This window comes from Dermacentor variabilis, chromosome 2 (assembly GCF_050947875.1).
Source record: "Dermacentor variabilis isolate Ectoservices chromosome 2, ASM5094787v1, whole genome shotgun sequence".
NCBI lineage: Eukaryota > Metazoa > Arthropoda > Arachnida > Ixodida > Ixodidae > Dermacentor > Dermacentor variabilis.
The window spans coordinates 22,922,545-22,946,050 of record NC_134569.1 but is presented as its reverse complement, the minus strand read 5'-3'; the positions used below and the strand labels follow the sequence as shown (position 1 = coordinate 22,946,050).

At 38.9% G+C, this 23,506-nt stretch overlaps 1 protein-coding gene and 1 long non-coding RNA gene across 11 annotated transcripts in view; one reads left to right on the top strand and one right to left on the bottom strand.

Moving 5' to 3' along the window:
• LOC142571500 (uncharacterized) overlaps nt 1-23,506 on the bottom strand; it is a 236,683-nt gene that overhangs the window by 155,614 nt on the left and 57,563 nt on the right. The window contains exon 5 of one of the 10 annotated variants that reach the window (XM_075679913.1): nt 8,243-18,978. The exons of 7 other annotated variants lie outside the window; for them this stretch is intronic. In XM_075679913.1, the coding sequence (XP_075536028.1) occupies nt 18,662-18,978 (317 nt within the window). In that variant the 3' untranslated portion in view covers nt 8,243-18,661. Of the gene's footprint in view, nt 1-8,242; nt 18,979-23,506 lie in introns of those variants that run through there. 2 more of the 10 variants (XM_075679908.1, XM_075679901.1) reach the window with 2 other exon arrangements.
• The window catches only part of LOC142571506 (uncharacterized), a 91,679-nt gene that overhangs the window by 23,468 nt on the left and 44,705 nt on the right, over nt 1-23,506 (top strand). The gene's annotated exons all lie outside the window — the stretch shown is intronic.

Sequence of the window (23,506 nt, the reverse complement as noted above, 5' to 3'; positions counted from 1 at the left end):
CACTCTGAGAAATGCAGCTGCTCAGCACTTTTTGAAGAAGCCATGGTGGCAAGCTAAGCAAAAGGCAAACTGGAAGAATAGATTCTGGAGGCTGGCCATATCAGCACACATGGATATGTGTGCACCAATAAGCCACCAGTGCATCTGATAATTCATCATTCAGTTGCTACTGTTTTCGCACATGCCAACCATGTTAGCACTTGTCGGGGAGCACGGAAATATAGACCAATGTTTTAGCATTTACGTTATCACCTTTCTTCCACCTTTTCTGAAGTAGCCTTGATTCTCATTTTGTTTCTTACTGTCAGTGTCTGTACTTCAATGCTCATAATAGAATTATTGTCCAATAAACCTCAGTTGCAAGTGTGTTTTTCCTGTCAACTTCTCCAGCTGCCTTTTCATAGGATTTTAGTGTGCCTTTTGCCCCAAAATATGGGCTTAGAATGGTGTCAGCAAGGAGACACACTCTATATGTTATCATTCAATGCATGCTTGCAAGAGGTATTCTAGACACAAGCTTAAAAAATCAGGTGTAAGGATTAACAGGGAATATTCCCACAATCTGCAGTTTGCAGATGACACTGTTCTATTTAGCAGTAGAGATGAAATGCAATGAATGATTGCAAACCTGAGTTTCCACAGTTTCAGGGCAGGTTTGGATATTATTATGCAGGAAACTGCATAACAGCCTGGCAAGGGCACAAAAGAGTTTATGATTGGTTGCCAGCCCCTTCAAGCAGTGTGGGAGCACTTTATGTGCACCTATTATCTATAGGGGACCAGGCTAACAAGGAGGAAATATTCTGATGAATAAAAACCACTTGGAGTGCTTGTGGGGGCACTCCAAAGTCATTAATAGCTCACCAATAGCTCACCAATAGCTCACCAATAGCTTACCAATAGCTTACCAATATTCTTCAATAGAAAGTATGTAATAAACGTACATTCTACCAATAAGGATAACAAAGAGAAGAAGCTAAGAGCCACAGAACGAGCAATAAAACAGAAAATCATAGGCTTAATGGTAAGATATATGAATGGACAGCCAACACGTGTGTAGCTGATATTCCAGTTGACAGAAGAAAGAAGTGGAATTCAATGGGTCATATAATGCATACAGCCGATAACCACTGGTCTATTAGAGAAGCACAATGGACGCAAAGGAAACAAAAAACACAGCTGAGGACAGCAGAGAATTTTGTCGTGCAATGAGAAAATTTGCAGGCCTAGAATGGAGTTGGCAGACATAAGACAGGTGCAACTGGAAACTGCTATGAAAGGCCTTCATCCTGCAGTCAACATGGATAGGAGGAGAAGGAAAGCACAAATAATTTCTGATACAATAATATTAAAAGAAGATAATCAAACAGGAGATAATGGCAAGCTTGACACAGGACTAACAATATCAATTTAAGGGTAGTTAAGGGCATTCAAAGTCATCACTTTCATACTTGTAGGAGGGCATTACCTAAGCATTTGTTGCTGCTGTTTATTTTTCTAAACTTGCGGCAAGTAACAAACCTCAACCACTGAACTTTTAATCTTTCCTGCTATGGAAATGCAACTCTCCTTACACTGGTGATGAATTAATGCAAGCAACAGAGAAGGCAAGCAGTCATAAGCTTACTAAAGACAACTCTAAGCAGAGTCTAAATTGCTTGTCATCATTAAGAACATCAGAACTTGCTCCTTTTACTATGTTCTAATTTAAGAAACATGGAAATGATACACTGAAAAAAAAAATCGAGAAACTCCTTTGAAAAATAAATTAAAATAAAGGCATAAATATGGTTTGACATGATTGAAAAATAAATGCTTCTTCTCTCATTCGACAGCAATTAGGAAAATGTTTACATATGTACTGTACAAGAAAAGGTCCCTCTGCATGACTTCCTGGCATTGCTGCAAGACGTGAAAAAAGGCATTAGCAGCATGCAAAACTAAATATCGCAGCAGATTACATGAAGTACCCAAAAGAAAAGGCAACTTGAGACCACTAGTAATAGACTACCAGTCAGACTCTCATTTTTGGATAGCAGAGCTACCTACATAACTCAAGAGAGTATTATAAAGCTAAAAAGGCATAAAAGTGTGTAAATGAGGCTTCCTTAATGAATTAGAGAAAAATAGACATGTTCCAGCATTAAGAGATCAACCAAGAAATAGGTGTTCCATGCAGTCTCCAAGAATAGGTGTAGACATGAAATGCCCATAGCCATAGCACCAGACACACACACATACATACATGCTTTACTTGTATGACATAGATAATGTAAAGCAATCATCTGCATTTACCTGACTGCTACATTTCAATATTTTTTTTATAAAAGCATTTATATACTCATTTTGCATAAAATTTACTAAATGTCTTTAGGAGGCTCTTAACTTATGCAGTGTTCATTACCAAGGCTTGGTTCACATGCAACGTGCAAGCCATTATGGCCACAGCGATGCACAGCATGCCACCAGCTGCAGTATGCTATGTGTCACATCCATTGGCTCTTACACATTTTCCAATCATACTGCAACTTATAAGTGCAACAAAGAAATTGTAAGCTTCAAAGGAATAAATACACTGTGTGGGTTATTTATGCTAGGTATTAAGTTTGTAGTTTACAGCATAAGTTTTGTTTAAAAGGTAGCTCACACAGAAAATAAAACTGAAAGGATCTGTCTCATATATGCATAACTCTAGATGCTTTAATTGTTAGGAGGCCCAATATATATTTCAAACTTTATACAATCATTTGTTCAGTAGCAGCTGTAATAACAAACACCCAAACAAAATTTTCCAGACAAGAGAGACCCTACAGATCACCTATGATGTTGAATGCCCTATTCCTGCACTCCCTAAACTGCTTGCCTCTCACTGCCACTAGGAGCATCACAGCATGAAAGGCATCACAGCTGGGATAACTTAAAACTATTACAATCAGTTTTTATTCCAAATCCACCATTAGCCCTCCATGATAGATCAAAATGGCTCAGGCCCCGCCTATACGAGCGTGCAGCACAAGGCTAATGGCAGAATTGAAATAAAAACTGATTGTAATAGTTTTACATTATTACGCCTCTTGATAGCAAAGTTAGTGCTTTAGACTACTATTAGTGTTTGTAGTGCCACAAAAAATTTAAAACTATTGTCAACTCTTGTCTTTTGTGGCACTAAAAACATTAATTTCATTCCAAGCATAATATAGTTGCTATTCACCACATCAGCACAGATTGGCAGACACTACACTGACAAAGCAGCAGAGAGCGCAAACTAAAGTGTAGGAACAAATGTAGAAAAAGCCAACTAAATAAGCATGACGAATCATGCACTAAAATATGGGTATAGCTAGCTTAGGTGAGCTAGAAGAAAGAAAAACCACAGCATGAAACATCACTGGGTGGAGCACTACTCACATAAGTGAGTCTCACAGCATCCAGAGTACCATTAAGGACAAAGATGAAATCCTCAATTTTGACAAGGGGCAACTTTGAGTTGCTGACAACTCTAATCATACAAAACGCTTCTGTAAACTTCTTGCATCAGTGCTTCTTCAGGAGCAAGACAGTGCTGTGAGGCCTATTTAACTAACTGTGAACTTCAGCTAAAGTTAGTGTGGATGAGGTGTACTCAGGCTTAATTTCTAGGGAGGGGGTGGAATACAATATCTTTATAAGCATGGTTTATAACTTTGTAGAGCTTACGAGCATCAGAATGGCTGTTAAAGCAAGGCTGGCAGCAGAGTCTCTCTGCAAAGCAACATGTCAATGTGAACTGGAAATTTCTCATTGGTTCTCACAGATAACATTCTGTATAGACCACCAAAAAAGATACCTATAAGCATTTAATGTGCAAAAGAAGAAGAATAAAAGCAGGTTACCAGCCGAGACCCACAAATGTTTCCACAAGCTGAAAAATTTCTATATAATTATGTCACTGGTGTATGCATGTGCTGTGATTTGTTACAAGTTCAATAACATAAAATTTTATATTTAGTCTGGCATGTGGCACGAGCGAGCAAATAGCTGCTTACAGGTGAGATGCACATTTCTGGAAGTTCACTCAAAGCTTCCAGAAATTCTGATGTAGTGCTGCCCTAGTATTGAAAAAGTTCCAAGGATGTCGTCATGGCAACATGCAAACAAGAACAGGAGCATGACAAAAGGCATCATATTTCCCTTAATGGCAGCAAAGCTTGCCCTTTAGAGTCACCTGACAGTGGTCTTGCGGTATTGAATGCAAATTAAAAGCAGGGTTATCTACTGCAAACCACATATCACATAATGGCACCTTGTTCAGCCCAGCTCTGCTTCACGATGGCTGGCTGCAGAGCTAACAGTACTGGCACACAGGCAGCAGTTCTATTCTTCCTCATCATTTATGCTTAGAGAGCTGCTCAGAGGTGCTGTGACACTGTGACACTTTTTTCCTTTTGTCTTTGTCTAATATATTCTTCCTCTCCCCTATCGTTTCAACTTTCTCTCTCATGGCTGTGGAACAGTTCAGATGTCTATCCAGAGAGACTTTTCTACTTCTTAACCTCTTCAATATTGGCAATATTGATCTAGACTAAAGCAAAAATAAAAACATGAAAGTGGGGATGAACTTCTCCAAATATATTTTTTTAAGTGAGAAAACATGAACAAAAAAAATATAAAATGTACACTGTTTGGCATTAACACGGATTGCCCCACGCTGCAGTACTTTCTTCATGACATGTGGCCTTCCGACTCAAATAAAGCTTGTGAACATAGCCCTTTCTGCACAAAATACCAATATGTATTTTACAGGACCACCCAGTGCACGGCTCCTAGCATGTGCTTCCCCATCTTATGTGTGCTGGTTTTCATAATCAGATTGCCAGCATCACAGTTTTCATGGAATTCAAGATAAACATCTATTTTAAATGGGAATGTTTTAAAAGGGCATAAGAACAAAAATCCTAATTAAGGGTGTTCAAGGTGTCTATATCCTGAATACAAAATATTTATATTTAAAGGTGCTGATGTTATAGCAAAAAATAGCATGAACAGACATTAAAAAATAATGACACAAGTGACACAAGCTCTCATTTAAGTGCTCATGCCAGTGTCCTTTCTTTATGTTCCCCATCCTGTACATGCTCTTTTTCACTCTGACACCTTACCAACTTGCCAAGCTGAACATCCCTACTGTGCTGATGTCATAAGACTGACCAGCATAACTGTCATTGTTATTGTGTTCCACAATACAACAGAATACTAATAAGCAAATTTTTTAGGTAAGCATGCCACAAAATAGCTCTTATCGCAGCTGTTTCAGACAATGCACCCACAACAATCATTTACCAAAGCTCAACATGTAATGGAATGCTTTCGTACAGGCTGGAAAGCTGTATGGTGCAAATTCACGATACACTGACATTCTGCACACAAAAAAATATGGAGCCACTTGCAGCTGCACTCCTTGCCCAAGATTGAGCATATAAAGATTACTGTCCTGCTTCCAAGTGCCTCAAATAGGATGTCAATTTCTCTGTAACATCACTTAGTCTTGTTTCACTAAGTTTATCTAAATCATGCTCAGTGCTTGCAAAAGACACAAGTCTGCTTTGCACAAGTGTTTTAAAAGATCACAGTAGAGGCAAATAAATGTTATCTTTGGCTCCACAAACATTGTCAAGCAGGTACCATATGACAGCTAGTGTAACAATCAGGTAAGTTTTGGTCCATCCTAGAAGCTGACATTTGAAAAAGAGCTTGCTCATTGTACATGTGTTTTAGCAGCAATTGCCTACAATTGTCACATTCTATAGGCTTCTAATGTAACTTCTAACCGAGATCTGTGGAATGACAAGCTCAATAGTTCTGTCATAATGCAAAATATTATCACTGAAGTGTCCTGAGCAAGACACCACTTTCATTAGTGCTTCTTTTGATCAGAAGCATGAACATTTGATAAACACTTCTCAACAACAGCTTCATATATCTGCCTAATCATCACATGTGGTAGTTCACACACTGAAGAGCACCAGAAGACACCAAGCAGGTTCTCCCATGTGGACAGTTCTGCAGCTGAAGTGTGCTTCACTTTGACGCCACCACACTGCCTCCACCATGAACATTCTTGATGTGCATGTGCATGTTGTCACTGCGATTAAATGTCCTTGTGCAGATGTGGCAGACAAACACACTTGGCACTGCTGCATGCATTGTGCGGCGATGGCGTGACAGGTTGGCGTTTTCTGTGAACTCTGCTCGACACTGGTTGCACTTAAAGAGGCCCTTGAGGACATTTCGTGCACGAGAGGCGTTGCGAAGTGCCGGACGTGTGGCGATGAGTGGAACTGAAAGAAGAGCAGCATGTGGTTTAGTTTTACACTGACCAACATGTCAGTTCTAGCCTGGCTGGTACTGGACCATTATAGCACTTAATGTCACAGGACAGATTATGGGCACAAAAGAGGAATGACAAAATGCGTTCAGAATGCACCTCTTGTGCTTGTGTGATCCTCTCCCATGGCCATTGTTTGCCTACTGGTATTAAACACAACAATGCTTTGTGCTCAGCTGTGCGAAGGGTTCAGAAGGACAGCCAGTTCACTAAGTGCTCAGCCATAACACACAAAATTAGCCACATACATATTGTTCTGGCCATAAAGTCCTGGCAATACAGTTGCAACGTTAAAGAGGAAAAAAGGAAAGTCCAACAAAACACGACTGTTACAATGAGGCAAATGAAAACACAAGGCTACCTTAAGTATTCTTGCCAAATGTAAATTTAAGGCTGTAACTAGAACCACTGTCAAACAAATAGCTTACCTCAAATGCATCTTTGAATTTGAATGAACTAGTAAAATTCACCCTGCATGCAATATTATCAAGGCTAAGTGTGTGTTTGGATACTCATTATTTAATTTTTTCGGATGCCCCAATATTTGCTAGAAATTATCCAACAGAACACTGCTACCTTCACAAAAAGGAATCTACAAGGTCTCGCACAATTTTTCACTGGCTCAACATCTATTTTTTCTTTATGCATCTTATTTGTCCGATATGTTAAGAGGTTAGAATTGCATCACGTAGACAAATGCTTTTGTTATGTCCATACATGCCAAACCAGTGTAGTCAGCTCTTCCCTAAATTACCTGCACAGCCATTATTCAAAATAACCAACACTTCAAGGAAACCTCATACAAATTTATGTAGTAGCAGCTATTCTTGAGTAATGCCCATGAGCACATCTTTGCACATTAACTTAGAATGCCTTCTATGCCTCTGACGTTTGAGACAGGTATAAATCTAAACAACAAGAAGTGGCATAAGCCAATAAAAAAATGAGCTGCACAGCGAAGTTATGGGGTGAGAATTTCTACAATACAAGCTTTTGTACTTCAATATGAATATCTCGAAACATTTTAAAATTCAAACAAAAAAACTTTAACTTTATTACAATATTTTGTCAAGTTGCTGTGAATCACCAAGTTCAACTGAAGGTGTACAAGTGACATAATACCAACAGATGACACTACAAAATGCAGTCATAAAAATATTTAAAACTTTTTTGGTGTAGGTTTTTCACATCGTAGATAGTGTATACATAAAATGGTAAAATGCACTTCTTGAATCAATTTCACTATTTATACAACAGAGTTTCGATGGGCAGATTACTTAGGATGCACATCATGCACCTGCCAACACACACAGCACTTCAGAATAACATACTGCAATGCTAAACATTTCTGCTTTTGCACCGAATAAAACAGACCGCAGTATATTCAATCAATTGTTCCCGGAATAAGCACGAGATATATCAACCACACACTACTCAGGAATGCTTTACCAAACCAGGGGAAAAAGAAAAGCATGAAATGTAGCTTGCACCAAAACACCGTGCAGCAATTGAACTATTTGGTGTTCAAGGAAGCATTCTAACATTTAAGTTTGATTTAAGATTTTAAGCTAGTCAACTGAAAACTTAGCACAAGTAAATTCTTTCACAATAATTTCCATCAGCAAATGGGATGACAAACAGACTGCCATTCCTGCTATCTTGCATCATATGAAAATCTTTTTGTGAAAGAAATTTTATTTTACTTTTTTGAAATACAACAGTTATTAGATTTGTTTCTGAATATCTATGGAAGTTGGCACTGCATGGGAGTTTTAAAATGTGCAAAGCTGTGACATTAGGCACCACAAAAAAAAAAAAGAATGCAACAAGACATTCTCGCAACAGAAAACCCACACACACATAAAATGAAAAACAACCTTGTGGCACTCTTACCAGCCTGTCCCAGACATGACAAGCTGGACTTTATTGCATGCAAAATAGACTGCAAGAAAGCACTCAACATCAATCAAATTCTAGCAAAAAAACTATCATAACTTCATTACAACAAGCCACTTCAGTTTATTCATACACAAAGAACAGCAGAGTTCCTATAAAATCTTGAGTTTACTATAAAAAATCACAGTACTATTTGGCACAAGCTTTAAGAAGAACTCTCTCAGTAACCACCATAAGACAAGACAATGACCATACACTGCAAGTAATACTCCACATTGATAAAGGACAGTTCTTATAGTGCAAACTCAAATAATAGATAAGTGTAAAGTGATTAAAGGAACATGTGCACTACTCACATGCCAACAAATAACAGAATGGCACTCCCAAATTCACACCATTATGTAGTAAAACCTCAATAATGTGATACACATTTATTCAAAATCAGCGATAATTAATTAAACTGCATTTTTTTGCTCCAAATTTTACCAGACAATTTGGGCAACCAGCATGCTCCTACATAGATATTTTGTTGGCTCAAGCTCTGGTTTACGAGAACATTAGCGCTGCTCATGTCTTTTTTAGCAGTTATGAAGGCACGAGACATACTATGGTTGCCTTGATAAACAAGCAAAAAATTTCATATAGTTTCATTCGCACTTGCAATTGGTATTATTTCTTATGCAGGCAGTATGTTGCATAGATATACTGCAAGAATTGTGCTGCTTGCAAGGAAAAGATGTAGCACCCAGTTTTCTTGGGTGCAACAGTGCCAATTCTGAAATTCCAATCGCACTCACAGGTGTCTTCAGTATAGCACTGCATTAACATGAGCAGCATGACTGAAGATCGAAATATTTCTTATAAAATATTTCACATCCTTTTCTATGTAACTGCTGTGAGACTGGGCACTGTGGACATTAAGTTTTCTGTTGCATTAGAAAAACGCTGCTATTCTAATAGTCAGCTAGTGGTCCATTTAAGTTGCATGATGTCCACACCAAAATGATTGCCAAAGCACAAATATACTGCAAGAACTGTGCTGTTTGCATGGAAAAGATGTAGCACCCAGTTTCCTCGAGTGCAACAGTGCCAATTCTGAAATTCTGTGTAAAGTTTTACAGCTGAGCATCAGAACCTGGGTGCCACAAACCATCAGACCAAACACTCCTGCAGAGATGAATGAGTGCTTAAAATAGCCATCTAACAGGTAGATAAAGGTAACATGTGTCTCTGCATCAAAGTTTCAAGTTTCAGTTCCCAAGCTTTTTTTTCATTTATTGTGTAACTATTATTCCGCAGAACTATTACACCATTGTGCTACATAATTTACATTTTTCCATGGTTCTATATACTTCAAGTTAATGAGGTCAATTATCTGTGCTGTATCACAAGACACATGCTAAAAATTATGCCACATTTTCCACTATATGGTTTATGGACTACAAAAGCAAAAGCAGACTTTTCATGTAATGCGGAATATCCAAAGGTGCGGAGTACACATCATTTAACTTTTAACATTTGTTTTTACAGTCAGAAGGACCTTCCCCATAAAAGATGCTATTTTACATAAACAAAGCCTGAATGCCCCTGTGGCTTTTCATGGCAGCAAAAGAAAAACAGCAATGATCTTTTTAATGTTGGCACCTGTAAGTGCTGTAAAGCTTCAGCATACTCCACACACTCGGTGCAAACTATTAAAAAAAAAAAACTATACTTCTAATTTCACCTTTACGTGCCGGTCAACCTGTGAACTTCAGAATTCATAAAAATACCACTGATACAACATCTAGAGGGGAGGGGGTTATAATGCACACTTCTTTTTTAAAACTTGGCTTCAACATATACCTTTTGTGGGATACATCAGCCCATTATTAACGGTAATTTGCCTTCAAACGCACCATACAAGCAGCAGCAAACTTGGAACAGCAAAGACTTACAAGCAATACATTGTTTTTTAGATCCCAGTGACCATTTCAGCAACATTGCTGTTGCCAATTTCGCCTGCTTAAGGGGAGACACTCCTCAAAAAAACATTCCTCAAATATTTGTACTAGAGATTTGAAAATCCACGCACTTATAGAGCATTACAAGCAGATCTCAAATATGTCATTAGTTTCTGTCTAGCCGCTATAGCTCTTGAGTTATGTGCTACACAATGGCAAAATAGAGTGATTTTGTGGGCACTTTACTGTGTAATAAATTTTCGTAAAAAGCTTTGCGCTGTAGCTTAAATTATGGGGTTTTACGTGTCAAAACCACTTTCTGATTATGAGGCACGCCGTAGTGGGGGACCCCGGAAATTTAGACCACCTGGGGTTCTTTAACGTGCACCTAAATCTAGGTACCTGGGTGTTTTCGCATTTCTCCCCCATCGAAATACGGCCACCATGGCCGGGATTCGATCACGTGACCTCGTGCTTAGTAGCCCAACACCATAGCCACTAAGCAACCCTGGCGGGTGCGCTGTAGCTTATTTAGCTCTTTGTAGACCGCTAAGTGCCGATATTTTTCCAAACAGCACCTACAATTACTGGAACTATGAGAAATATCTTAGGGCACTTCAACTAACTTTTTTCCACAATCACATGAAAATAACCTTGTACATTAAAAATTGTTTTATACAAACGAAATTTGGCATACTCTTGAAGATTTGTACAGTGCTGATGCCTACTTGAAACTGCAATATCTCTAAGCAATAGTTGCAAAAGTACAAGGTTATATTTCAGGGAATCAAGAAAAAGATTAGTTGAAATTCTCTAATCTTTTTGCATAGTTTCAGTATCTGTACATGGTGTTTGGCTAGATATTTGCACTTTGTGATCTACAAAGAGCTAAACAAGCTACAGCATGATGCTTTTTGTGAAAATTAAGTACATAAAGAAGTGTCCACAATGATTACTATATTTTGTCATTATACATCAATAACTCAGAAACTTTAACAGCTACACAAAAAGTAGAGACATATTTAAAATGTGCATCGAAATCTCTATAATTGGCTGAATTTTGAAACCTCTAGTACAAGTAATAAAGAAAAAGTTGTTTCGGGGAGCATCTCCCTTCAAGAAATTTTTTCTGCTTAAACTTGCTCAAATAAAGTACCCATCATGGCTTCCTTCCCCATCAGAATACTTCCAACAGAAGGTTCGGAAACCGACAGGCGAAGCTTTTTCGCAAAAAGAAATTAATTTTCATAAAACTTGATGCAACATTCGTAAAATCACAAAATGAGCCCTAATTTGTAAACTTGATGGAAAATTCGAAAGCGCAGGCAGGTGTGCCTCTATGAACTAAATACTAGGCACAGGCTATAGACCAGAAAATGCAAAACTTCTAAATAGAAAAAGCGAGAGAACAGCATCTTGCGACTGCCCGAGAAGCTAGCATGGTTCATGACAGCATAAAGAAGTCAAACACTTCCAGATTGGTTATGGTCTTATAAACAGTTGTCTTCTATTTTGTTTTATATCACTGCCAGATACATTTCTGGTATTGCGCAGTACGTTATGACAACTACTGCTGGGCGGAGTGCAGTTTGTCTGCAGTAAAGCTCGATTTTTACTGATATGCACATTATCTTTTTTTTTTCCTAGAGAAAATTATTAACACCAAAGTAGTTCTCGTGACACGTTGCTGCAGATTGAAATGGATAAAAGATATGTTTACAGCATGCAAATGACTCACAACCTGCTTAGCTGTAATCACATGTTTGCCCAATTCTAAAACTCGTGTATCCGGAGTCCACATTTCGTAACAATCTATTTTGTTTTCCATCATTTTTCACCCTTTGTCATTGGCTGAAATGTCCCAGAGTTTGAATTATTATCAGGATTGGCCACTCAGCATGATGAATTACAATACAAAGAATAGAAAATAAAGGAGTGGTTAAAGATATGGCCCAAGGGCTCGAAGTTGTACAGCACTTGTAAAAAAAAAAAAGAAACCAAGCCTTAACAAATGTGAAAAAAAAGCTTTAAAAACGTGTTCTGCACTAATCAGCATGACGATAAATGGGAGATCATACCATAAAAGTAAAGCAAAGCACTTAATGCAACACAGTAGGAGATTGATGACTTCATCAGCTGAACACATGAATTTAGGCAAGTTAAACAACAAATGTAGTCAGACAACTTTTAGTAAAATCATAAATTGTCTTAACAATTTTAAATCTAGCAAATATTAATTTGAGTTTTTGAGGACTGCCTACAACAATTCAGTGTGCCATACTTATGTAAAGGCATAGGCAGATGTATTTTCATATAAGCACTGAGCACAATATAACTCACTAACAGTTGTGCTGTGTACAACAAAGAAATCAGGACTTTGCAAGACAAGAGCTCTATAGTACCCATACAAAAATATTTGACAACAACGAAACAAATGTAAAAAGTTTTGCAGATCCTAACATAATCTGATTGAATCATGCGCAAAAATTGTCTGGCCTGAAACCTAATCTACATGTAGAGCATGCTACACATTGAGCAAATCACGGTCCATAGCCATGTATCTTGTACATATTTCTCAACTTTGACAAGTACATGATGAAAACCTCACAAAAATCTTGCATAGCCACACAGATTACCAGTTTCTAATGTTTAACACAGTTCCTGTTTGCATAGGCTACTTAACTTTAAGGCAGCTTCACTTTTTCAGAAACAGAACAGGCAATGTAATTTCTATGTAATATACAAAATTGTGCTTGAGTGCAAGTAAATTCAAGCACTGCATTATTCCTATAAACCAAACTGAGGAGTTTAGTCAAGACATCTGAAAACATAAACAAAAACATATAACAAAAGCCTTATTTTCTGCTAACCAGCTAACCGCTAGTATAACAGCCATATCAAGTAAAAATATATTGTAGAGTCAAAGAGAGAAACAAGGATGGGCATTGCTGTGAACTTGGCCATGATGTACACATAAGGGCTGCAAGTTAAAAACTAAGTTTGAACTATGTAGGAAAATAAGAATTACTGCTTCAGATACTCAAGGTACATGTATACTGAAGTTACTGAAGGAAAAGCAAAGGCCCATACACACAGATGAGCTGGAGTAAAAGTATGATTCTATCTTTTTTTTCATGCCATTTCCTCCGAAAACCAACCATGCAGTTTTAATGAATGTGTAGACAATCACAATGAATTCCTATGCATTGCCTGAGAGCTGTTTCCAACATGAGAATTGATGCTTTGAAAGCTCTGGGAAAATGCAAAAAAAAAAGTGTGCCTTCGGAAAACTGAATGACACGAGACACAACATGTAGCAAAGGCCATTCACAAATATGCTATGTCATAATGTCTTTAAATAGCACATACTTAATGATGAGATAACCTATGAAGATTGGCACTATTAAAAGAAGTTGCAACAGTTCATTGTATCACAATTTTATTGCCTAATCGATAAAAGATGCCACCATTGCAGGTATTTCTAGTATTTTACTAGAATGTATACTGTGCAGTATAATACTATAAAAATTGTAGTAACGTCTTTCCACAATCAAAGCAATGCATATTAAATTCTAATGCGACTACTAAACAGTGTTTTGAGTATGCAATTTCCTTGAATAACTAAAAGGGGGAGAACTTAGAGAAATTTGAATATAGAAAACTTATTTACAATTACTATCATAACCTGCAACAATCACATTCACAGTTTAATAAACAAAAAGATGTGCACAAATACAGGTAATCGTGCAGCTGAAAGCTGTCTCATCTATTCAGCATCCTTAGCTTGTACCAGCAACTTTTGGCTGGTGGAATTTCATCGTTTTATTTTATGCGACGCCCAACATGCTCCAGAAACAGCTGTTTCAAATGCAATTTAATCATTATATCCAACATGCGGCATAAATTTGATTGTTATATGTAATTTATGTCTGCATAGCTATTTAGTATTGAAAATGTGGCTGGCTATTACAATCTAATTATATGTGATATCATTATATAAGGACTTCACAGCATGTTTTCACAGCACTGCTTGGCCACATGGACCCAAGACAGCTACACAAAAGAAATTAATTTGGAAGTCTGTTACTCACCTCGGTTGCTTTGCTGCCTGTCACTTCTAAAGAAGCTAGGATATCAAATAATAACAACTAAATGCTGCTTTTGTCAACGTTACAGAGGAAATAGAAAACGAACCATCTTAGCGAACACAAAAAATCAGGTTAAATATTTTGGAGGAATAAATCCAGAGACACAAAAGGTGTGTCTGCATTCATTCTTCCAAAATATTTAACTTGATTTGCTTGCGTATATATTGCCATAATAGCCATATGTAAAAAATGAGCTGGAATCTAAATAAAACATTCAAATGGGCATTTGTGATGTGACAGCAAAATTTTCTTTTATAACAACGCTGTTTTTTTTTCTTACAACCAAATCTAAAAATATTAATATCAGACACCCATTATGTACCAATAAAGAGTGGTGAGCATTACTTGGCACTATGAAGCTCATACACCTTGTTTGAACCTGGAGCTTGGCCAGTAGGTACACCAAAGTGTACCAAAGTTTCAAGATATAGGCCTCTTAAATATGGCAAACTTGCCTCTGGTTTTTCTTTACATTGCCCAGATTGCTTGATGCCTCAAAAGAATGCAGGAAAGAATGATCTCTGGACTGAAAAGCAGTACTACTGCCAGAGTGATCTTGCATGCGCACTCCTACAGATTACTTGCGATATCTAGGCAATTTACAATACTCATTATGCACCTAGTTAATTAACCCTTTAACGCCTGTTGTCAGGAATTTGCAACATACCGAGTAAGCACAGATTATGCCCTGGGAGTATGTTTTCTTGGTCAACTGCCTGCTGTCACACGTTCACAACAATGTTTTTCAGCACTGACATGCGATGCCATTTAGGAGCAATTGCAGGAGGCAGGCAACCACTGTTTGGAGTCATGAGCAATGATGTGCTCATACGTGCAACATCAAATGTATTGAACAGGTTTCGTGAACATAAAGAAAGTCTATTCTTGCTTACAAAATTTTCTTCATTCATGTACTGTTTACATCCTAGAGATTCGATGGGTATGTAATGAGCTTGAGAATGTAGTTCATTTATGCATTACCACTTTGCCTAAGGTATGTCACGAATTCACAACATTCAGCATTCGCAGCACTCAATGGCTGTAGCAACATGTGGTCCAAAGACCAAGAAAGTGCCTTGTTTTTCGGCAGGTAATGGACATTAGGCCCTTTTAAAGTAGGAAGGGGTTTTGCTCACGCCTTCTGCCAGAGGATATAAGCAACGACAGCTGCCAGAAAGGAGGAGAAGTCGTGCGAAGTCGGTCCTGCAGCCAGCGGCGAAGCTAGAAATAATTTTTCAGGACATGCACCTGACAAGGGTAGGGGGTGCAGGGCAGGCAGGTGGTGACGCATTGTTGGATGTCGTTTTGTGCAAAATATCTCTGGAACAACAAAATTTCAAGGAGGGGGGATGTTTAGTCTTAACCCCTCCCCCCCCCCCCGCCTCCATCCTTTACCTTTAGCCAGCTTTAGCACTGACAGCATCAGACACAAGTTAGCCATAAACAGCACATGCCAGCCATGCAAGCACCTAGGATGGAAGGAACAGACAGTTCTTGATGTGCACAAAGTGCTATGTACACCTCTGTCTGCACAGAAGTGTTAACTGTTTTCAGTATTTTCAACTGTCATAGGTTACCATCCATCCATAGGTTACCAGAAAATGTTATGTCACTGATTCATCAAATATGTGGTCACGCTTAGTGAAAAATAAAATATTTTGTGCAATTGAAGCTAAGAACTGCCTCAGACTCTTTTTTTTTTCTTACGATGTGTGCAACATTTCTTGGCCTAAGAGCCAGATGTCGTGAAATTGCGACATACCCCAAACTTCATGAAAATTCAGTCCTCACACAAAATATATGTGGCATTCAGTTATGAGGGCTAAATGAAGTTAAAATCTCCTTCAACAGTGTTTTCTTCCATGCTTATAATACTTCCTGTGACAAAGGGTTAATTGCAGGCAAGGAGAGTGAAAATCCGAATTGCCTTTTTATGCTTCCCATTTAACTGGACAAAAGCAGGTGAGTTATACTTGTCCACAGCACTCTTGACTGTGAGTAGCAAGACATATGAACACTAAAGTTCACTTTAACACAATTTTTCCACTTCGAAAGTGGTATGGAATAACAGATTATACGTTAATTAAAACATAAGGGCAGAAAGGCTAGACTAACACATTCCTTGTGAGAGCTGTTTCACAATGTCTCAATTTCTGTGCATTGTGGCCAGACAATGGGCTACATGCCATGTAACACTGATGCATGTGATGCACGTTATTAACACTAACGGGCCACATACATTCACTCCGTTTTCAGGCTATAAATACAAAATTCCACCACCCCACAATTGGTGTCTTGCAGATGTTATCGAAGCACTGAGCTATTTAACGCTACCCTTATAAGGTGACCTGCCAATGACCCACAGTGCAATGGGTCACTACCATATAGAGACAATAACTGATTTTGCAGTAAATACCTCAGATATGATGCCTGAAAGTTTCTCTGCTATGCCCACTAAGATTGTCGAACAATAGTCATCACTTAATTGCTTTCACTCACACCTTTCTTTGCTTTAGCCTTACGTCCTTTTAATAACTACTGGAATTGATTTATTTTTAGCACCCAGTGTGCTTTGCTCAAATTTTGTATGCAGATTTATATGCTTTTTCCAGCATTTGGACTTGCTTATTGTTATGTGTCTCATTCCCATGTGTAGAGAAACTCAATAGAGAACTAAAGGGGTAGCCCCATCTTGCACTTCTTCTTATTATTTTTTTTAATCATTTGAGTCTGGTGTGTCACCTCACACACCACCAGAGCATATGTGAGTAACAAGAGAGCCATAGCAGTTCTGGTCAGCTACAGGCTCTTCATGCTTTCTGCAGCTGGACTTGACAATTTTTTACCTGCACTGACTTTTGCACTGACTTTTCCAAAAACGTACTGCTTTCTCACCACAGGAATGAATTAGATGTTTGCTGCCACAAAGTACAACACACCCAAAATATGACCCACCAGTAATATGCAACGCAAAGAGAACATTAAAATTCCCCATTCACTCTAGAACTGTTATAAAATTGATACCTAACTTACAGCAGAGAAATTCCACAACATTCCATAAAGCAACTTCATGATCAAACTTGCTTCTGTATAACCTTGAGCCTTCTGGCCAGACTGTATTATTAATGTTTGCATGTGAAAGTATGAACAGTATTGTTTAGAAGTAATAGATATAAACATTGCATAGTTGTTTCTTTATTATATGTAAATTGCAGCTGTCCTGTTCGCTTGGCTTTTGTGATAATAGAAAGCATTCGCAAAACACTTGAACAATCGCCTGCTGAAGCAAATGAAGCACAAGATTAGCTAAAAAACAAAAACAGAAACGCTCTAACACACTAAACAATGATGGTGCTGTCACTGCCTAAGGTTACTATCACAATGCAGTCGGCTTTTAGCTATAATCAATAAATAATATAAACTTAAGTCTTCTTATCAGTATGCCACTAGAAAGAACAAGCTTCATTGATTACAAAACTGTGCTGATTAGGCGAAAAGTAGGCATCAAAATACTGCTGTCTTCAGAGCTATTTCTTTCACTTTAACAATCTAGAAAAAAGGCAGTGCTTTATTATAACACCAATATCAGTTTTAAAATGTGCATGTTGACTAAGTCATGACTAGAAATGCAAGAAATGACTTTTGTATGTTTGCGGGTTGCCAGGGTAGAATCCCAAGCCAGCAGAAAAGAATATGACTAGTTTGTGCTGTCACATAACAGGAACAACTAGATTAGATTTACTTTTGGAGATTTGTGACTTGCAGCTGGAGATGTGACACAAAAAGGATCAACATGTAGCAACAAATAAACAGACAAGAAAGTATGTAAAGATAATTGAGTGTTTCTGTGTGATAAAACCCAAAATTCATTCCAATAATATCAGACTAGATCACATCTCATAAAGAGAGAGTGCACATGATGACTTACTCCCAAAACTCAGCTAAGATGTATATATAAACAGCCAACCATGATCCATAAAAACACAAGCACAGTTCACACTTCAACTAAAGCTGTCAATTTAGTGCATGTTAGTTCAACACTAGATCATTCTTGCTCAAACATGAGGACACACCAAGATTTGAATATGCATTACCAATGTGAGCAATCTAGTATTAAGAAACAGTGACAGACATTCTGAGGCTACCCAACGGTGCTTCACCACAGCAACAGAGCAGCAGTGAGAACTCAAAATATTCAACAGTCACAGAAAATGGTTAAACTCTCAGAATGCTTCAGTAACAGCACAGCAATGCTTAAATATATCTTTTAAATAAACAACAAGAAAGTATTCATGCTCTGACGTGGGCTCTCACGGTGATGAAAACATCTCGGGCTCATGAAACTTTCTGATATGGTTGCGACGTGTGGATCGCCAGCGAAATTTTGCTCCACAGTGAGGACAGGATAGTGAATTCTCCATGTGGACACTGAGATGCTGTTTCAATAAAGGACGTGCCTTGAATACTTTTGAGCAGAAAGAGCAGGAGAAAGAGTCAGCTGAATCGTCACTTGGTGGTGGTGGTGAAAATGATGACCGAGGTGGCCGTGAGGTTAACCTCTGCCTTGATCCGGGTATAATGCTCCATACCGCACGATGATAAGATGGAGACTGTGGCCTTACATCATCTGAAAAGGAAAGAAGGACAGAGTGAGCAATCTGGTTATGAACTTGGTGTAATTATCATATTTAATTATTACTTAGCATAGCAAAAAACTTTTCAGTGCACAACCAGACGAGGATGGTGAAAGAAGACAGGAGACGCAAGAGCGCTAACTCGCAAATTTTTTTTACCGAGGCCCGCAAAGTGGTAAATAAAGGCTTTTTTGGCCAGACATCATGCAAGCGCATCTAGCGAAAATATCAGTGACGATGCAAGTACTGTAATTCCTTTGAAGATAGAGCAATGGACGGCTTAGACATGCAGTTATCTCCTAATCTATCGATCATCTCTGCCTAGACAATTTCATGCGTCAGTTTTATGTTTCTCGTGACGAGGGCGCATTAGTGATAGAATGGCACGCAACTTGATTTTTCACCGGAGTCTGTGCTTTGGCCAGAACTGGAAACAGCTCTGAGATCATCACTATACTCACACATCCTACAGTGCACATCAAGAAACCTTCCGCACTTTTCCCTCAGACTTCTACGGTGTTCACGAAGGCAGTCATTTTAACACTGCCCGCTATGACCTATAAAGTCTTACCACAGGCAATTGGTATACTACATACAATCCACACATTTCACAAACTTGTCCTTGTGCTTCTTATTGCACCCAAGCCTGTGAAAGGCACAAGGACTGGTCATTCTGCACATTTTTTAAAACTTGTCAGGAGCAGAAAAAAACAACTTGAACACTTGCGTTTTCCACACCCTTTTTTAGTCAATGCGACAAGCCGTGAATGTGCAGAATCACAAGTTTCTGCTTCTCAGCGGAAGCCTGCATGGCATCCGGCAGCTTTGGCTTCCATTTTAGGATGCCTTCAGCGACACTGACTAGAACATGAGCAGGGTACTTAGAAGCAGTCAATGGAGGGTTTGTTCATTGATGCTCGCAGCTTCAATGACAAGACTTATGCAATGTATTAGAAAGGCGCGATATTGTGATGCTCCTCTTAACCAGTATTGAATGGGCAGAGTCGTCAGTGTCACTGAAGTCAGTGTCGCGGGCTTCTGCTGGGAAGCAGAAGTTTGTGGTGATTCTGTATCTTCACGGTTTGTCGCATCGACTAAAAAAGGTTGGGCAAAAGGTGAATGTTTGAGCTGTTTTTTCTACTCCTGACAAGCTATAAGAAATGTGTGGAATGACCAGCCCCTGCGCCTCTCACAAACTTGGCTGCAATAAGAAGCACAAGGACAAGTTCATGAACTGCGTAGAATACTATATATATATATATATATATATATATATATATATATATATATATATATATATATATATATATATATATATAGTATACTGATTGCCTTTGGTAAGACTCATATACGAAGGTTGATCCAGAAATACGGTTCCCAAAGAGCTCCAGCCCCACAGGAAGGTGCGAGACGAAATCCAGCAACACTGCTGCACACGGCTGTTCCCCCACTCTCAATTACTCCTGACCATGCTTCGCTGCACCGCTCATTTTTGGCTCGGCAGCCGTCCGATATGGAGGTTCCCATTGTTGATCTCGCCAAGTGCAAGACTCGTTCTGTAATTCGCTTTTTTGCATGCCAAAGGGACTCCACCCATGGATATTCATCGTCAGTTGACAGAGGTCTATGGCGGCAAGTGTATGTCCATTCAACACGTCTGAAAGTAATGCAGAGAGTTTACTGCTGGTCGAAAGGAAGTCCACGGTGAAGAATGGAGTGGAAGATTGTCAGTTTCGGAGGCAGTTATCGAGACGGTCCAATGCGAAGTGCTTCAAAACAGGAGGATCACCATCCGTCCGTGAACTTGTTGCTCAGATCCCTGGGAGTTCTTACGGCACAGTGGAAAGAGCTTTGACTGAAAAATTGGGTTATCACACGTGTTGTGCTCAATGGGTACCGCAGCTGTCGACATCAGACCACAAGGAGAAATGCCTTGACTGTGCTCGCCAGTTTCTTCAAAAGTGTCAAGAAGATAAGGAAGGATTGTTGGAATCCATTGTTACAGGATACAAAATGTGGTTGTTTCATTTCACTCTCAAAACAAACAAAAATCCAAACAGTGGCATCACTCAGAGTCACCAGTCGCAAAGAAGTTCAAACTCCTTCTGCTGGCAAAGTTATGGCCAGTGTTTTTTGGGATCGTAGGGGATACTGCTGATCATTTCATGGAACTTAAGACACCAATCAACTCAGACAGTTATTGTGCAACACCAAGAAAACTCAGGCGAGCTATCCAGAAACGCTGGTGAGGATGACTGGCAGCCGGTGTAATGCTGCTTTCATGACAATGCCCGACCTCAGGTCTCACGTCAAACCCAGAAACTTTTGACAAACTTTGGGTGGACTGCCATGCCCCACCCACTATACAGGCCAGACGTCGCGCCTAGTGATTATCACTTGTTCCCCAAGTTAAAGGAACAATTGAGTGGCCAACGCTTCCGGAGCAACGATGAAGTCAAAGAAGAGGTGAAACAAGATTTCTCAATGGGTTGGTGGCATAGTTCTACAACATTGGGATATTGGGATACAGAAATTGGAGCACCATCTACAAAAATGCATAGAAAAAGATGGCGATTATGTAGAAAAACAGAGCAAAGTTTTATCTTTCCAATGATGCAAATTTCTGTTAGAATAAACAATGTTTTCTACTTCTAAAATTGATGGGAACCTTATTTCTGGATCAACCCTTGTAGGTCAGAGTAGGAGGTGTGAAAATGACTGCCTCCATGAACCCGGTACAAATGCGAGGGAAAAGTGCAGAGGGTTTCTTGATGTGCACTGTAGAAAGTGGGAATATAGTGATAATCTTAGTGCTGTTTCCAATTCCGGCCAAAGCGCAGGCCCCGGTGAAAAATCGAGATGTGTGCCAATCTATCGCGATTGCATGCGCCATCATCACAATAAGCAGCTGCCAGCTGATGTGTGAAATTGTCGAGGCAGAGATGATCAATAGTTTCGGAGAGAACTGTGTGTCTAAGCCACCCGTTGCTTTTATCTTCAAAGGAATTACAATACTTGCGTCATCCCTGATAGTTTTGCAAGCTGCGCTTGTGTGATGTTCGGCCAAAAAAGCCTTTATTTACCGCTTCGTGTGTCTCTATAAAAAACTGTTGCAAGTTAGCGCTCGTGTGTCCCCTGTCTTCTTTCCCCGTCCTCATTTCGTTGTGTGCTTAAAAGTTTTTTTTTTTTTTTTTCATGTCTTACCAACACGTCCAAAAAGCCACATTATTGACTTGGCAGTACACCAGGCCGTTCATGGCATTTTACCTGTCCTCAAAAATGCATTTATGAAATACAACTGTGAAATCAGCTGCCTGAAGGCTTTATCCCACTAGAGTATGTGTAACAAGAGGCTGCTACTAAGACAGCATCATCACTTGTCGTTTTAATGATGAAGGAGCTGACACTGACGTAGTGTCTTGTTCAAGAAACAGCAAGAATGCTACTGCACCAAAGCAAAATGAAAGCAGTTGCAAAAGTGGCTTTAGCTGTTCACAGATTAGGTCCAATGAGTCATTTTAAGCTGCACTCATCCAAAAGATGCGGCAAACACCTTGGAGAAATGCACTGTACATGGGCCTGCCGCACCTACATAACCAGCTGGTAGATACAGGGGCAAATATAAATACGTCAATCATGTCAAAATTGCCAGATACATAAAGTTTTACAAATACGATGTCTTTTGCCTGGAGTGCAAACATAGAATACAGACATCTCACACGCTGCAAGCTTCAGCTCACCAAATGTATTTGTTATTTGTATACAACCATTTGTAACTATAGTTAAAGATGAAATAATACATTCCATTCTAATTCTGACTTCATATAAAAAATATGTACAGGAAAACGTTTGTATCAAAATGTAATGGGAACTTTCAACAGGAATATGCAGATGTGGGTACATCATTTAAAGGCCTTAATAAAGAAGTAAGAACTGCTGTCCGGTAGGGAAGACAAGGCTTAAAAAGATTGGCTAAGGTAGTCAAACACAATTTTAGTTTCGTGCGAAAAGACTCACCTCTGTAATCTTTATTTTTTAAAATTAAGGTAAGGTTCAGCATAGGCTGGACGGATGAGAATAGTGTTTACATTTCTTGTAAACTGAATAGTGTTTACAAGTGCAATTATTTTTATAGCATACTAATTGAATCAGCTGTACTCATGATGGACTTGAGTGACGCAGGACAAAGGCAAGCAGAAATTTCTTCGGAAGGCATTCAGCTAACTGGTAGAAGGATTAAAGCACACGAAAAAACTAGGACGAAGAACACACTTGGACAGAACAGATGCCACTTTCCACCCATCCCAGTCCTGTGTAGCCCTTGTTTTTTTTCATGCCTTAATCTGTCTACCAGTATGTCTGACCAACAAGCTCAACCAAAACTTCTGGTTCATCTTACAGTAGACTTAAAAAGGCTGTTACCGATAATGGTTCCCATCTTGCGCATAGTGTGGACATGTACAAACGTAAGCTACACAATTTACTGAAGCTATGCAGATGCTATCATTGTAATCATTATTT